Raw genomic sequence first — 18,120 nt, forward strand, 5'->3', positions numbered from 1 at the left:
CCATTAGATCACGGGTGATTTGTTGTCCCTCTCAACCCCATTCTCTCACCTTCTCCCCATAACTTTTGACATCATGTCTAATCAAGAGCCTATCAACTTCCACATTGAATATACACAATGACTTGGCTTCCACAGCCATCTGGGGCAATGAATTCCACACATTCACACCCTCTGACCAAAGAAATTCCTCCTCATCTCTGCTTTAAAAGGACATTCCGTTTAGAGTGGATTGAAAAGTCAACACAGCATAGTGGGCTGAAGTGCCTGTTCTATGCTCCATGCTCTATTCTGTAGCTGTGCCCTCTGGTCCTAAAATCTCACACTAATGGAAGATTTTATTTTAATATTCAAAGTATTAAGCTAGCTAAAGAAAAATACATTCAAAAACACACAAATTAGAAATCTCATATTTAATAAGGTATACTTTCAGAAGTTTTCAGCCAGAATGCTTGACCATATACATTTTTAAATATTTAACTATTAAACAATACAAGATCATTTTCTTTTAGAATGCAGTTTAGCATCGTTGTTAGGTGGGATCAATCCGGGGCAGTTTTCCTCAGACTTTGGGGGCTGCTTCTTGAGTATTGTAGGTCTGATCACGTCAATATCACGGTATAAGTGATCCAACATGGTGGGGAGAATGGTCGGAGATGCTTCAAAATCCACCATGTAGTACCTGAAATAAATTAAACACGGAGAGTGAGTTCACTTTCAATAAGTATCTTTTAAGCAAGTTGTGAGAGTGGTGGGTGCTGGAATGCTCTGCCTGGGATCAAATTCAAATACAAAAATCAAATCAAGTTCGTTTAATTATCACTCAGCCAGACATGAATCATCAATCAGAGGAGTCAGTGTTCCTCTGCCCCAGATCTGATTCCCAGGCACACAGCACATCCAAGATAGCGAGCACACATACAGTCACACTACAAAAAAATATGGCCCAAGTCCCTGAGAGACATGTCATGCAAATTGAGGGTACAGACAAACACGTGCGCACTATCCAGCTCATCATTCCACCAAATGGACACTGGGGGGGCGGGGGGGGGGAGTACTGACAGGAGAGGCCAGCCCCCAAACGAGTATGGACACAACGCTACACCGCCTCCTCTCCTGGACCTCAGCAGCAGGCAAGCCCATGGATTCAGGCCTAGTCCTTGCTACAACTGAGGCCCCACCATCTGTCAAGAGAAACATGCAAGACAATCACTCACAGGTGCACTGCACGACACCTTTCATGCACCAACTCCAATGCCTTCTTGTAACATGTCCTGCTCCTCCACCAAGGAGCAGCTCACTGACAGGGTAGACCTGCAGTACCTGAACTTCTCAGAGTCCAGCATTGTCTTGCAATTGTAAAAAAAGACATTTAAAAAAGAAAAAAAACAAATCTTCCAGAAGATGGCAAAGGCAGAAATACTAGGGATTTTTAAGAGGTGTTTAGATAGGCAAATGAATGTGAGGGAAATGGAAGATTAGAGACATCATGTAGGTAAAAGGCTCCAGTTTAGTTGGTGATTTGATTACTACTGTAATTTAATTGGTTCAGCAGAACATTGTGGGCTGAAGGGCCTGTTCCTTTGTTGTACTGTTCTATGTTTTAAGTGGCTACAGCTTTAAAATTCTGATTAGAGCACTCTGATCATGGACACTGTATTGTGAAGTGAATGGGAAAAGATGTGGCAAATGGTATATAGAATCATGGAGTCACACACCATGGAAGCAGGTGCTTTAACCCAACATCTAGTGAGCTTGTCCCATCTACCCATGATTGGCCCATAAAACCCTAAATACCTTCTATCCACGTACTTATCTAAATGGCTTTTAAACATTCCTCTTCAGTTATTCATTTATTGCGATAGGCCTTTCTGTCTCTTCAAGCTGCCCCGCCCAGCAGACCCAGCCTAATGACGGGACAAAGTACAGTGACCAATTAACCTAGCAGTAGGAAACCGAACCACCCACGCAGTCACGGGGAAAACATACAAACTCCTTACAGGCAGCAGCTGAAATTGAACCCAGGTCACTGGTACTGTAAAGGGTTGCCACTAACCACTGCGCTCCCATCCCGCCGCTGTTTGTAAGGAGTTTGTACGTTCTCGCCATGACCGCGTGAGTTTCCTCCTCTTACAGTCCAAAGACGGACTGGTTGGTAGGTTAATTGGTCATTATAAAAGGATAGGATTAAATTGGAGGACTGCTGGGCAGAGAGGCTCAGAGGCCCTATTCCGTGTTGTATCTCAATAAATAAATAAATTGCTAATGTGCCCACCTCAGTCACTATTTCTGGCAGCTTATCCAAAGACAAAGGAAATGTAAAAGTCGGCAGGAAAGATAATAAATAAACCATATATTATCTAAATGGTGACGGATTGCAGAGCTCAGAGTAACAGATGCACCTGGGCACCCCTGTGCATAACATGCAAAAAGGTGAATATGTGGTACAGCAATTAGTCAAATCGTGAGGACAAGTTTATTAAAGATTAGCATTATTTGTCACATATACATCAAAATATACAGTGAAATATATCATTTGCATCAAATCAAATCAGCGAGAATTCTGCTGGGCAAGTGCTGCCATGCATCCGGTGCCAACATAGTATGCCAACAATCTACTAACCCTAACCTGTATGTCTATGGAATGTGGGAGGAACCCAGAGCACCCAGAGGAAACCCCCATGGAAACATGGTGACACCTACGGGCTGCCCAGCAGAATCCTCGCTGATTTGATTTGACACAAACGACACATTCGCAATGCACGCAGTTTGGTTGACACAGAGACTGTGGGCCAAAAAGCCTGTTCCTATGCTATGTTCTATGAGTCTTTGAAGATCTCTTCTTCGGAGGGAGTGGAAGCAGAGTCTAGGAAAGCTTTAAGACAGAAATAGCTAATTGATGAGCAAAGAGATGAAAGGTTATTGCTGATAAACTAGAACGCAAAACTGAGATTACAAGCATATGAATCAAAATCTTATTAAATGGCTCAAAGGTATTAAATGACTCTTGTTCCTACTTTATCTGAGCTATTGGAGTAACACCTCTCCCATATTCCCTGTGAAAAAAATATTGGAGGATTTAACCTTGTGTATTCTCTTTCTGTGTTGGTCTCCATTAGGAGGAATGTACCATGAATCATAAAAAAAACACTTCACTGAAAATAAAACTTGCTTGAATAAACAAATCATAGTTTTAATCTAAATCTTCTGCATCCCTCCTGTACAAACGACACAATACAGCTGTTTGAGACTGTTCTGTAACTGAAACCAATACAATTTCAAGATCACTGGGTTAAGAGAAATGAATCCAACAGATAGAAATACCCTTCCCCACGAAGAACACTGGTGTACAACATACAGATCAGATAAAGAAGTGAATAACATTGGCAGCAGGCAGTCTAGCGGTCACTAGTTTCACCAAAGCCAATAAGGAGCAGCTGTGTTTGAGTTATAAACCTTTTAAAATGAGCAGCCTAAGATATTAGGAGCAGAGATTCTCTTTCTTTTACATCATATGTAATAAAAATTGCTGAAGCTGTTGCTCAGAGCCCTGTTAAGGACTGAACTGTCAACACTGCTACATAATACCACATATGGCTCCAAAAACTATTTTCTTCATTTCGTTGTTGCAAAAGGAGCAATAACCTAAAGATTTTTGAGCAACCTTGGCACTTGGCATGTCACCACATACTAACAAACTTGTACAGATGCACTAATGAAACCATCAAGAGCAACACACAAAGTGCACAACACACACACATGGGGCTTCATGGTAGCGTAGCGGTTAGCGTAAAGTTAATATAGCTCAGGGCATCGCAATTCTGAGTTCAATCCCGGCATCCTCTGAAAAGAGTCTCTGCACGTCCTCAACAATTCAGGAACAGCTTCTTCCCCTCTGCCATCAGATTTCTGAAAGGTCATTGAACCCATGAACACTACCTCATGACTTATTTTTTCTCTCTTTTCGCACTACTTATTTAACTTTTATATATAAATACTTACCGTAATTTAGTTGTTATTATGTATTGTAGTGTACTGCTGCCACATGAGAGCTTTCATGATATATGCCAGTCACATGAAACCTGATTCCTCCCTGTGACTGCGAGGGATTTCTCCAGGTGTTCTGGTTTCCTCCCACAGTCCAAAGACATACCAGGTAGGTTAACTGGTCATTGTAAATTGTCCTGCGACTAGGTTAGGTCCAGCAGCTTCTCACACAGGAACATAAGAGGTTGCAGAGGATTGTGGACACAGTTCTCCCCACCATTGAGAACATCTGTAGGAAGTGCTGCCTCAAAAATCAAAGATTCAGGTGTTGGAATCAGTGGTCATCGAGATCCGAACCAGGTCATGCCCTCTTCGTGCTGTTACCATCAGGCAGGATGTACAGAAGCCCAAAGTCCCCCACCACGAGGTTTGGAACGTCAACTTTCCTACAACCATCAGGATCCAGAACTTACCTACACAACCCCAACAGCAACTCAGCAATGAAGCAATGTGAAGCACCTCTTACACTATAATGGATTATTTCTTTTACACTAATGCCTTGTTTTTGCACAACTCTTTCTCTTCACTGTCTTGCATAATATATGTATAGTTTATCTTTTGTATATTATCTGAACATACAAAACATTATATATAATTTCTACCTGGGGTGCAGCAGCAAAGAAGTTTTTACATTGTACCCTGTAACTCACCTTACCAGTGCATGTGGCAATAAACTTGACTTGACTTCCCTTGGCTCTGATTGCAAATGAACACTCAGCTTTAATCATGGCTCACACCACATTCGCAATGGAAAGATACAATGACACTATAAGGATATCATTGAACCGAAGAGGAAACTCGCACAGCCTAACAAAGGCACTGATCTAATATTGGACAAAGTGAATACACATTTAGAAAACTGTGGAGTAATTAAGAAAGGTTGGTGTGGGAAAATAATTGAAGGAAAAGCAGGGAATGTCATGCATTTTATGACTAAAGGAGGTCCAAGGTGGTATAAAGACATCTTGCAGGTGTACTAAGAATTTACAAGAGTAAGTTGTTCATAATGGACTACATCTGGGCTGCAACCACATCCATTTGACACCACGTTCCAGAAGACACAGAAAGAGATCGTCTGTAAGAACTCCTATAGCCCACATCAGGCCAGAACACCGAAAAGGAAAAACTGAGGCAAAGCAGATCACAACCCGTTCTGAAGAGACAGAAAACTCCAGGTAGGGCACAGAGTTTCAGAATAAGGGGGTCATCCATTGAAAGCCGGGATGAACAGAAAACCTTTGGAATTCTATGCCCAGACAGCTGTTCATTTATTTTTATTAATAGGTACAGCACGGTTACCGACACTTCTGGCCCAATTAAACCCACGTGACAAATTAACCTACTAACTCTGTATGTGTTTGGGATGTGGGGGAAAACCAGACCTGCTGGAGGAAACCCACACGGTCTTGGGGAGAACATACAAACTCCTTACAGATGGCGATGGACTTGAACCAGGGTCGCTGGCGCTGTTATAGTATCACACTAATCCTGATGTTATGCGCCAAAAACTGGGGTCTTCCTTGGTTGCACTGGACAACCTTGATGTCTTCTGTGCCTTGTCATGCCCGTCACTCTCCACAGAGCATTGCAGTACCACTTTCTTGGTCTTTGGATCTCACTGCAGTCCACTAGAGCTGACATCAAATGCTAGGACAGGCACGTCCCTATCTCACTGGGATATGAGACTACCAGGTACCCTCACCTGGTTTAGCCCACCTGTCAAAGCGGTGTACCAGAGTGCGGCCACTGTCGCATGCAACCAGTTACTTGAAGCCACAGGTGAGATCTGAGTGTCTGTTGGGAATTAATGTGAGTGACCTGGCCCGGAATGGACACCAGAGGGTCTTGGATACCCCTTACACCTCAGTTTAAAGAGTGCTCAGTGCGTAAATTTCAACTATGATCTGAATCAGGTAATGTTACGCAGGTCACGTGTTTTACCTTATAGAATTCTCCTTGCAAACTTGAACAATTCTAACACAGTCGATTTGGAAAGTACTGTATTATGCCACATCACCATCATATATTCTTAAAGAGGCAAAAGGCAAATTTAAGACCAAAATATATAGGAGCAGAAATAGGCTATTTGGCCCATTGAGTCTGCTCCACCATTTAATCATGTCTGATTTATTTTCCCTCTCAACCCTGTTTTACTGCCTTTCCCCATAACCTTCGACACCCTTACTAACCAATAGCCCATCAACCTCTGCTTTAAATATACCCTAACATGGCCTCCACAGCTGTCTGAAGCAATCAATTCCACAGATTCACCAAGAGCTCATTCTCGACAAGAAATGTCATGGATCCAGAGATTTGAGCATACAACACAGGTCAAAACTCCCAGATCAGAAGTTCAGGATTGGTGAATATACTGTCTGTCTGATGGGATGGGAAACAGAGGCTACGTCCACTCTCTGAGGTGGACGTTTGGGTTATCCTCAGTGCCCTGGTCAACTATTCATCATAATTGGCATCATCATCACTGAACCAGATGGTCTGCCAATTTAACTTATCATAATTTATACAAATGATCTGTTGCAGGAACTCATAGGGTCAAGCAGCATCTGTTGAGTTCAAAGAAACATCAGCGTTTCAGGTCAAAATTCTGGTTAGACCACACTTGGAATAAATAGTGTTCAGTTCTGATCTCCTCATTATAGGAAGGATGTGGAGGGGGTGCAGAGGAGATTTACCAGGATGCTGACTGGATCAGAGAGCGTGTTTTATGAGGATAGGTTGAGTGAGCAAGGGCTTTTCTCTTTGGAATGAAGGGGAATGAGTAACTTGATAGAGGTGTACAAGATAATAAGAGGCATAAATCAAGTGGATAGCCAGAGACTTTTCCCCAGGGTGGGCACAGGGCATAATTTTGATATGGTTGGAGGAAAGTATAGAGAGGATGTCAGAAGTAAGTCTTTTACACAGAGAGTGGTGAGCGCATGGGACGTCTGGTCAGAGGTGGTGGAAGAGGCAAATACACTAGGGGCATTTAAGGAACTCTTAGACACATGAATGATAGAAAAATGGAAGACTATGTAGGAGGGAAGGGTTAGAGTGATCAGTCATTAAAAAGCCAGTTTCCCTGAAGCAACCTTCAGGGGATGAAGGGCCTATACTCTGTAAGTTTCTATGTTCTATACGCACTGAGTCTTTGTTCCTGGTGCTTTCCTGTCAGCTTGAACCAGACTGGCCATTCTCCTCTGATTTCTCTCGTTAACGAAGTTACCCACAAAACTACCGCTCAATGGAATTTGTTTTTGATTTTCGCACCATTCCCTGTAAACTCTAGAGCGGGGGGGTTCCCAATGTTTTTTATGCCATGGACCCACTGCCATTAACCGAGGTGTCCATGGACCCCATATTGGGAACCCCTGCTGTAGAGACTATTGCACATTAAAATCCAATAGATCAGCAATTACTGAGATCTCAAACCACCCATCCGGCACAAATAATCATTCCATGGTCAAAGCCACTAAGATCACATTTCTTCTCCATTCTGATGTTTGATCTGAACAAGAACTGAATCTCTTGAGATGCCTGCATGTTTTTTTTTTTTTTTTAATTTTTTATTAGTTTTTCAAAACATTTTACAAAATTAAAAACCCCAAATCCCAATGAGGAGCATTAATACAGTGCAAAATTAAGCATACAATAACAATATGCTACAAAGGAAGAGAATTTAACAAAAAAGCACCTAAATTAAAGACAAGTAAGCTTAGTGTCCTCCCCAAGCCCCACAACACAAGAAAAAAACAACAACTCCAGACCAACCACCACACAATATAGAGAGTATAAGTCAGGACAGTCAAACTCCCAGACTGTGAATACACTTAGCAACAGAGGATAATAATGCCTACTACCAGAAAAAAAAGGGAGCTGAAAGCAAGGGACTGAAAAGAAGAAAATAAAAACCCTAGTCAAGAGGAAGGTTATGAAAGTACTCGATAAAAGGTCCCCAGACCTTATGGAACTTTAGATCCGAATTAAGAACTGAATAATGAATTTTTTCGAGGTCCAAGCAGGCCATAATGTCGTTAAGCCATTGCGCATGAGTGGGCGGGGCAACATCTCTCCATCTAAGGAGGATCAAGCGTCTCGCCAGGAGAGAGGCAAAGGATAGTATTCGGCATTTGGTCAGACCCAGACATAAATCTGTCTCGCCCCAAAAACCGAACAGAGTAATTAAGAGGTTAGGTTCTAGGTGCTGATTCAGAATACCCGATAATGTAGTGAAGACATCTTTCCAGAATTTCTCCAAGCTAGGACAGAACCAGTACATATGGATGAGAGAGGCCACGCCCCTCTTGCATTTATCACAGAGCGGACTAATGCCAGGGTAGAAACGAGATAGTTTAGATTTAGACATATGGGCTCTATGAACAATCTTAAACTGTAAAAGGCAATGGCGAGCACAAAGGGAGGTTGAGTTAACCGATTTGAGAACTGAGTCCCAGCTCTCCTCGGATAAGGAGATATTTAAATCCTGCTCCCAGGCCATTTTAATTTTATCCACAGGGGCCCGTCGTAAGGCTGCTAGTTTATCTCGGATAATTGATATTAAACCTTTACCTAGTGGATTAATGGAAAGAAGTAGGTCCATAGCATTTTTCGCAGGCATTTCAGGAAAGTTAGGAATTAAAGGAGCAGTAAAGTGTCGGATTTGGAGATATCTGAAAAAGTGAGCGTTAGGCAGGTTGAACTTAACAGAGAGCTGCTGAAAAGAAGCGAAGCGATTATCAATGAAGAGATCTTCAAAATGTCTAATGCCCTTCCTGTACCAAACATGGAATGCTGAATCGTACGTAGTAGGTAAAAAAAGGTGATTATGTGCGACAGGGCTAGAAACGGAAAACCCCTGGAAACCATAGCATTTCCTGAACTGAGCCCATATACGCAAAGTGTGTCTAACAAGAGGATTAGCTATTGATCTGGGCAGACTGCTAGGGAGTGCAGAGCCAAGAAGTGCAGATATAGATAATTCTTAGTGGAGCTCAACTCCATTGCCACCCAGTTAGGGCACTCGGGTTGGCCGTGGAAGAAAGACCAGAAGGCAGCACAACGTATATTAGCTGCCCAATAATATAAACGAAAGTTAGGTAAAGCCATGCCACCCTCTTTTTTAGATTTTTGGAGGTGGGTTTTATTAATTCTAGAGCGCTTATTCTGCCACAGATATGACAAAATAATAGAGTCTAAGGAATCAAAAAAAGATTTAGGAATAAAAATTGGGATAGATTGAAATAAGTATAAAAATTTGGGGAGAACATACATTTTGACAACATTGATACGACCTACCAAGGACATAGATAGAGGTGACTATTGTACCAGACTCTGTTTTATAGCATATGAAAGATTGACAAAGTTTTCACGAAAGAGATCTTTAAACTTCCTTGTGACTGTAATTCCAAGATAAGTAAATTGATTATGGACTACTTTAAAAGGGAGATCACGAAATATTAGTTCTTGTGCTTCTTTATTAATTGGGAAAAGTTCACTCTTATGTAAATTGAGTTTATAGCCAGAGATCTGGCTAAACTGGTCAAGAAGTGAAAACATTAGAGGTAAGGATGTAGACGGATTTGAGAGAAAGAGTAATAAGTCATCAGCATAGAGAGAAACTTTATGCTCAACACCCCCTCTCCAAATCCCGGTCAAATGCCTGCATGTTTTTATGCATTGAGTTGCTGCCACATGATTGGCTGATTAGGTATTTGCATTAACTAGGTGCACAGGTTTACCTAATAAAGTGGCCACTGATTGCAGAACCCTACATCACAGTCCTGATGTAGGGTTCCAAAGCAAAATGCCGCCAATTACTTTCCTCCTACAGATGCTGTTCGCCCAAATTCTCCAGGAGGTTGCTAGTTACTCCAGATTCCAGCAACGGTAGTCGCTGTGTTTACCATGAAGTGGGGAGGGCAGGAGGAATAGAACTGAGGACCACCTGGCTCATTTCCCCTCCACTTTACCTCCCCAGCTCCAGACCTTATCCATGGGATAAGACTGGCAAGCTGTATGAAGATGTCAAACTGACATCTATTGACTCAGCAGTTTGGAGAAAATGAACTCCTAAGAGTACGGGGCAAAATTTTCCACACGGACAGAATCATCAGTGCCAAACGTCCAGAAAAATACACATCCAACTGGTCATCAAGATGGATTGGCCCCAGAAGGAATGAAATTACCGCTGCCAGCCTGAGTTCAGCACACTGATTTGCCAAATGGACTTTGAAAAAGTCTTAGTGTTCTCACATCAATCCTCGGTTGGTTATTAATTTTTATTTGTGTCAAGTAAACAGCATGTCAGCAATGAAAAAGACAAAAAGCTCAGGTATTTTTTTCCAGTTACGATCCCCAACCAATGTGACTCAAGTGATCATAATTGCAACACCTCAGAAGAGCAGCAAAGTGAATATTCCCCTTTGTCAGGGGTTCCAAGGAATAATGTATAATAATTGTACATTTTGTCATCATTTGTGGCTTCGCGGTTGTTCCTGGTTAAAAGAGCTGACTTACAAGGGGAAAGGCAGTTTCATGATGTAGTTCACATTTACACGTACATCAAACCATACATGAAATGCGTTGTTTGTGTTAACAACCAACACATCCAACGGAGATGCTGGGAGCAGCATGCAAGTGTCAACACACATTCCGGCGCCAACATGGAATGCACGAAATGCCCAGTAAAACAACACAGAACATAACAAAACAAAAAAACAATTAACAAAACAAGCCCCATTCCTTCGTCCCTCCCAAATCCAGCCCCCACACTACACACATAGTCTTCCAAATGTAGGACAGGCCTCCAGTCTCCGGGCGTTGACTTCTGGACTTGTGATCGGCCTTTGGGCTTTGGCCTTTAGTGTCCACCCCCAGACAAGCCAATGACAGCACACCAAACTTCAGGCTCGAACTCTGGACTGGCCACGTGCCTCTTGCTCCCTTAGATATCTGATCCCGGGAGCCACCAACTGGGACATCCCAACACTACAGATACCCTTCGTCACCTGCACACGTTGCTAGACTTTGAACGTGGAGCGGAGGCATGACCTCCGCATCTCTGTCCCTATCTGACCTTTAAACACCCCTTTCTGTCCCTGAACTTTGTAATCTTAAATAAAGTCAGCTACCAAGATAAAAAGGAGAAACAACTCCTGTAATTCAATATTACTGAATGAGAAGTCAGTAAACAGAAAATTTGCATTTACTATTAGTGGCAGATTTCTAGTTCGAAAGCAACAGTAATCAATGCCACCAACCACACATTATTATTCCTAGAAACTTAATCCCTACAGTCAACCACAGTTTGTTAATGACTGTAATTATAGAAGCTCGGCAACAATATAAACACATTTTTCAACACTGAAGAGTAGTAACATCAAATCAGAAACAACCAACCCTTTACCAACTTATCCATACCTATCTGGGTTATCCCATTTGCCTGCATTTGCTCCGTATCCCTCTCAAGTGCTACCAAAGCAGCAGTTAGTACAACACTATTACAGCACGAGGCATACCAGCACCAGCTGTAATGGTGTTTGTACGTTCTCCCCATGACCGCGTTCGGTTACCTCCGGGTGCCCCGGTTTCCTCCAACAGTCCAAAGACGTACCAGTTAGTAGGTTAACTGGTCACTGTCAATTGGCCTGTGATTAGGCTGGGGTTAACTAGGTGGGCTGCTAGGCAGTGCAGCTCATTGGGCTGGACATGCCTGTTCCACACTTGATCTCCAATGAAATAAATGAATAAATAAAATGTTTCCATCCCTGTATTTACTCAAATGTTTTTCAACCGCTGCACGTTCTACCCACCTCTACCACTTCTGGTAGCTCGTTCCACATACCTATCATCCTTTACCATACTTTAAACCTATGGTCTCTAGTTTGGAACCTCCTTACCCTGAGGGAAAAACTGTGATCATTCTCTTTAATTATGCCCTTCATCCTTTTGTATACTCCAGACTCCTGAACACAGCGAGGCCCTAAGGTCATAGCCACTAGGGTCCTATATACTTGATGACCTTAGGGGTGCGGCACCTAGCTATCGGAAGGATGTCATTAAGCTGGAAAGGGCTCCAGGCTTCACATGTATGAATTCTGTGATGTTTTGCTCTGCAGTGTGATGAATTGCGGCTGAGGCTGTGGGCCTCCACCGGCTCCGCCGGCCTTCATGTCTATGGAGTCATTTGTTGCTTGCTTTTACTGTTGGCACAGTTTGTGTTTTCTCTCCCTCTCTGTGCATTGGGTATTCTTTGATCTTTTTTTTAAGATGGGTTCCTTTGGGCTTCTTGTTTTGTGACTGCCTGCAAAGAGACAAATCTCAAGGTTGTATAATGTAATAAATGCACTTTGAGCTTTGTACTGGGACTGGATCACAGGCTAGTTCTGCGGTCGACACCAGAGGTCAAAGACCCAATTCAGTTTGTCAGGTGACAGAGGCCCAAAGGACTTCTGGACTAAGTCACGAGTATATTAAATGATAATGGGCATAATTAGTTCACCCTTCAGCCTTTTACTGGATGTTATAGGAAAAACAGTCTAGCCTATTTAGCCTTTCCTTCAAAAATCAAACTCCACACCACCCCTCCCCCCAACACCTCACTGTCCCAGTAATATCCCTGTGAGTCTTTTCTGTACCCTCTCCAGCTTACGATATCCTTTCTATAGCGAGGCACCAGGCGAGGTCTAGTGATCAGCCAGGTCAGCAAGTGCTGGTTTCTGAGGTCTATGCGGCCAGGAGGCACGAGGACCAGTGAGCCCCAGGTCAGGGAATCCTGATGTCAGAGATCCAGGGGTCCAAGCCTAGAGTTCAAAATCCCATGATCAGTGAGTCCTGGGGTCAATACCATAGCTCGAAGCCTGCAGGTCAAGACCTGAAGTCAAAGCCCTTGGCATATCTGGAGGTCGGAGGCCTGAAATCTATGAGTCTGCAAGTCTGGGCCAGAGTCTGGATGCTGGGGCCCAATATCTGTGATTCTGAGTGTGCAGGGCCAAGGACTGGAAGTCGGAAACCCAGAAGCAGCCTGTCCTGGGGATAGAGCCGTGTGAGTGTGTTAGCGTGAGTAAGAGAGCGAAGAGGGAATGAGAGTTCATCTTATCATTCAAAAACTCTGACATAACAATGGGATACTAGCTGTCCTTCAGCCTGTCATCTAAAGATATCTGAGGCAAAGAACTCCAAAGACGTCCAATCCTCCCTTTAAAGTAATTTCTCTTAAGTGATAAATGCTCAACCATTTCTTCTGAAACCAGTCCTCAGCTCGATAACTTTTGCGAACAACCAGTCCTCAACTGTTGCAATCAAACTCACAGCACCAACCATAGAACATCAATGAGATGACCTCTCATTCTTCAAGATGGTGTAAATAGACCAAACACAACCCCTTCTCTTGAGGCAACCTCCTCATAAGGCACTGCAGCACAGAGACTGAGCCTTCGGCCCATCTAGTTCATGTTAAGCTTCTGTATTCTGCCTAGTCCTCTCAACCCACACCTGAACCATGGCCTTCCATATCCCTCCTATCCACGGCAATCCATTGAGAGATTATTTTTGATGTCACATGTACGTCGAAACAGACAGCGAAATGCGTTTTTTGAGTTAATAATCAACACAGTCCACAGATATGTATGGCCATAACTTACTAGCCCTAACCTGCATGTTTTTGGAATGTGGGAGGAACCTGGAGAATCTGGAGGATCCCCACATGGTCACGGGGAGAACATAGAAAACCGTGATGGGAAGTGAACCCCAATCACAATCTCTGGCACTGGCACGCTACCATGCCACTCAGTTTTAAGATACTGACCATGACTGAGTGCAGGATCAGAAGGTCACACTCACTGAGTGGAGCACTGTTCAATTTACTCAGACTGCAGCATTATCAGGCAGGTATGAAGAACAGAGAAAGGAGGAGTCTGTCACAAACCTGGATCTGCTGACGTGAACCATAGGACAGTGCAAACTGAAAGGTGAAGTCAGCCTGTGGGAATGAAGGAAAGTAGTGCAATGGTTCGCACAACGCTTTACAGTACCAGCAAACCAGGTTCAATTAACACTATTGCCTGTAAGGAGTTTGTACATTCTCCCTGTAACTGTATGAGTTTTCTGCCTGGTCCAAAGACATATTGGTTGGTAGGTTAAGATAAGATACGATAAGATAAAACTTTATTTATTCCAAAGGAAATTATTGTTGCAAGGTTGCTCAGTCAGAAATATATACTTTAAAATACACAATGTAAGCATTGAGGTACAAAGAAGAATATGAAATGTACATTAAAAAGTAATCATGCAAAATACAGATGTGCAATGAAACCATATTCTTAAATATTTAAGGAGGAGGAGTTGTAGAGTCTTATAGCCACAGGGCAAAAGGGTCTCCTGTGGCGTCCAGTGGTGCACCTCGGTGGAATCAGTCTGTTACTAAAGGTGCTCCTACTAAAGGGGGTGAGAGGGATTGTCTATAATGTTCCGTAGCTCCTGCAGCATCCTCCTCTCAGACGCAACCACTAGAGAATCCAGTTCCACCCCCAGAACAAAACCAGCCCTTCTGACGAGCTTATCAAACTTCTTGGTGTCAGCTGCTCTCACCCTGCTGCCTGTGCAGACTACAGCGTAGAATAGAATGCTGACCACCACCCAGTTGTAGAACATCTGCAGCATAGCACTGCAGACGTTGAATGACCAGAGCCTCTTCAGGAACTACAATCGGCTCTGTCCCTTCTTGTACAGAGACCTTGTATCTTAGTCCAGTCCAGTTTATTATCCAGGTGAATTCCCAGGTATTTGTAGTCCTGGATGACTTCCACATTCATTCCCTTGATGAAGATGGGAATTCAGGGTATTTTTTCTGAAGTCCACCACCAACTCCTTTGTCTTCATGATGTTGATGCAGGTGATTCAGCTCATACCACTCAACAAAGTTAATTGGTCATTATAAATTGTCCAGGGATTGCTGGGCACCATGTCTCAAAGGGCCAGAAGGGCCTATTCCACAATGTATCTCAATAAATACATTTTTAAAAAGAGAGGACACCCATCCTCCTTGTAAAGGAGGTGGCAATGGATGTCAATCAAATGATGGGGAGGAATGGGGCAAGGAAAACAGAAAATTACCACTGTCGCTTCATTAGTGCAGAATAGAGAATTATCCTGAACTGGTGACTGCAGCATAATCTGATATTGTTATGAATACAGTCTGCGGAGCGGTAGGATGGGGAAAGGCAGACTATTATAAAGAGAACAAGTATATTCTGAGAGAGTTGGAAGAGGGGTGGTGGGAGGAGGTTTGAAGAGTTCAGGTATACTCTCAAGGAGAGAGGTGAAAAAATATCTGTGTACAATAGAAGAGTATGCTCTGAGAACTTCTGGGGAAGAGTGATCATAATATCACACAGAATTTCACATAGAATTTGAAAATGATTATACGTAATGCAAAGCTAGGCTCTAAATCGAAACAAAGGAAACTAGGAAGGCATGAGATGAGGAGCACATTTAACGGTATGACACTGAACAAGAGATAGCATTTAAAGAAATAATGTGCTAATTGCAAAAAAAATCCTAAGATTTTAAAAAATGAAGTAATTTATGTGTCATTTACGGCTGATAGGGGAAATTAGTGTTAAATCCAAGGAAAAAGCTTATTAGGCTGCCTGAAATAGTAGGTCATTTAAAGATTGGGAGTATTTTGGCATTCAGAAAAGCAGGATCACAACTATAAAGCAAGGCCAGATAGGACATGGGATTGAACGGGAGAGAAACATTAGACTATAAGAACATTTATGGTTGAGGAAAAGGAAAGGACTAGCCTTTTAAAGCCAGATAGGAGAATTTATATTGGGGCACCTGGAAATGACACATGAATTAAACGATTATTTTGACTCCGTCTTTACAGCAGATAGACAAAACTTGCCAGAAATATTTGAAGTTCTAAGAGTGAGTGACTGAAAAATGTAAGCATTAGGCAAAAAAAAGCTGACTGAAGTTGGTGAGTTTGAAAGCTGATAAATCCCAGATCTCAATGATCTAGCTCCCAGAGTTTTGAAAGTGGTGGTATTAGTGACAGTGGATACTCTGGTTATCATCTTCCAGAGCTGGATGCATCATAGGAATTTTCCCATGGATTAGGGGATAGTAAACGTAACCTCACCACTTAGCAAAAGAAGGGTGAGAGAAATCAGGGAACAACCAAATTTTCAGCCTCACATCAGTGGTGGAGAATGTGCTGGAGACTGTAATAAAGGATGTAATAGTGGAACATTTTAGAAAGAGTAATCAGACTGAGCAGAACCGATACACATTTTTTGTGATGAAAAACATATGACTGATTTGCATGAGTTCCTTGTGGATGCATCTAGTAGAGTAGGTAAAGACAATCAGTGGATGTAGGTATTTGGATTTACTGAAGGTGTTCAGTAAGATCATTGTTGGGCAGCAGGGTTTGTGCACTTGGAATGAGCAGTGAAATGTGGGGGTTCACTATTGGTCTTCATGCAAAACATAAGACCATAAGATACAGGAGCAGAAGTAGGTCATTCGGCCTATCGAGTCTGCTCCGCCATTCAATCATGGGCTGATCCAATTCTTCCAGTCATCCCCACTCCCCTGCTTTCACCCCATACCCTTTGTTGCCCTGGCTAATCAAGAACCTATCTATCTCTGCCTTAAATGCATCCAATGACTTGGCCTCCACAGCCACTCGTGGCAACAAATTCCACAGATTTACCAACCTCTGACTAAAGTAATTTCTCCACATCTCTGATCTAAATGGACATCCTTCAATCCTGAAGTCGTATGGGAAATAACTGCCATATCTAATTGGTTCAGGCCTTTTAACATCTGGAATGTTTCTATGAGATCCCCCTCATTCTCCTGAACTCCAGGGAATACAGCCCAAGAGCTGCCAGATGTTCCTCACATGGAGAGACATTTTGAGTCTGAAGGAACAGAGAAGCATGGAGTGGGTGTAGATGGCAAATAGAGTTGATGTGGAGAACCAGCTCTGATCCCAATGAGTGCAGAGCTAGCTTCATCCTCCTTTCTTGGGTTCTATTGAGAAAACAGGGATGAAGAGTGCTGGTGTGCAGTACTTTGGGAGAGTCAACCATTATTGCAGGACTTATTTGTCCAAGGCAAAGAAGCAGGAAGAAAAAAAATAATTGTAAACACCACCCACCCAGCAAACTGCCTCTTTCAGAAGCTCTCCTAATAGGTGCAATAGGGTTATTAAAACTAAAACCTCATGCCATCTTAAAAGTTTCTGCCCTCAGGCAGTTAATCTGATCAACCACAAAGTAAGAGAGGCAAGTGTAATAAAGCAGTAGACATCTATCTGAGTGATAGTACAGAGTCAGAGAGCCTCATGATTTTTGAAAACAAAACTTCAATTTAAGATTATCATTGACGTATGCCGTAGAGTCATAGAGCACAACAGCACAGAAACGGGCCCTACTGCTCATTAATTCCATGTTGACCTGCCCTCCATACCTCTCCCGTCTTTGTGCTTATCCACATTTCTCTTAAATGCTTTAATCAAACCTCTTCCACACTCACACACCTCCCCCACCACCCCCCACCCCCCACCCCCAAGGGAAGAAGTTCCCTCTCAGGCTCTCCTTAAGCATTTCACCTTCACACTTAATCCATGACCTCTAGTTCCAGTCTCATTCAACCTCGATGGAAAAATCCTGCTCGCAATTACTCTTTCATTGTCATCAGGTGCCGTCTCGTACGATGTGGGCTATGATGGTCTATGACCATGATTGTTCTTGGCAAATACTTCTACAGACGTAGTTTGCCATTTACTCTATACCTCTCATAATTTTGTATATCTCTGTCAAGTCTCTTCTCATTCTCCTATGCTCCAGGGATCAAAGTCCTAACTATTCAATCCTTCCTTGTAACTCAGGACCCGGCAACACCCTTGTAAATTTTCTTGGTACTCTTTCAATCTTATTGATATGGAATGAAATTTGTTTGGCAGTAGTGCAGTGCAAGGCATAAAAAGTTACTATAAGTTAAATAAAATTACCGTAGATTCCAGATTTTAAGCCGCTACTTTTTTCCCACATTTTGAACTGC

General features: G+C 42.7%; 1 protein-coding gene across 3 annotated transcripts in view; it reads right to left on the reverse strand.

Annotated features, from left to right (window-relative positions):
- Positions 1-395: 395 nt before the first annotated feature.
- mrps6 (mitochondrial ribosomal protein S6) overlaps positions 396-18,120 on the reverse strand; it is a 92,864-nt gene continuing 75,139 nt past the window's right edge. For all 3 annotated transcript variants that reach the window (XM_073044865.1, XM_073044863.1, XM_073044864.1), the window contains exon 3: positions 396-679. In XM_073044865.1, the coding sequence (XP_072900966.1) occupies positions 496-679 (184 nt within the window). In that variant the 3' untranslated portion in view covers positions 396-495. The remainder of the gene's footprint in view (positions 680-18,120) is intronic.

Source organism: Hemitrygon akajei, chromosome 5, assembly GCF_048418815.1.
Source record: "Hemitrygon akajei chromosome 5, sHemAka1.3, whole genome shotgun sequence".
NCBI lineage: Eukaryota > Metazoa > Chordata > Chondrichthyes > Myliobatiformes > Dasyatidae > Hemitrygon > Hemitrygon akajei.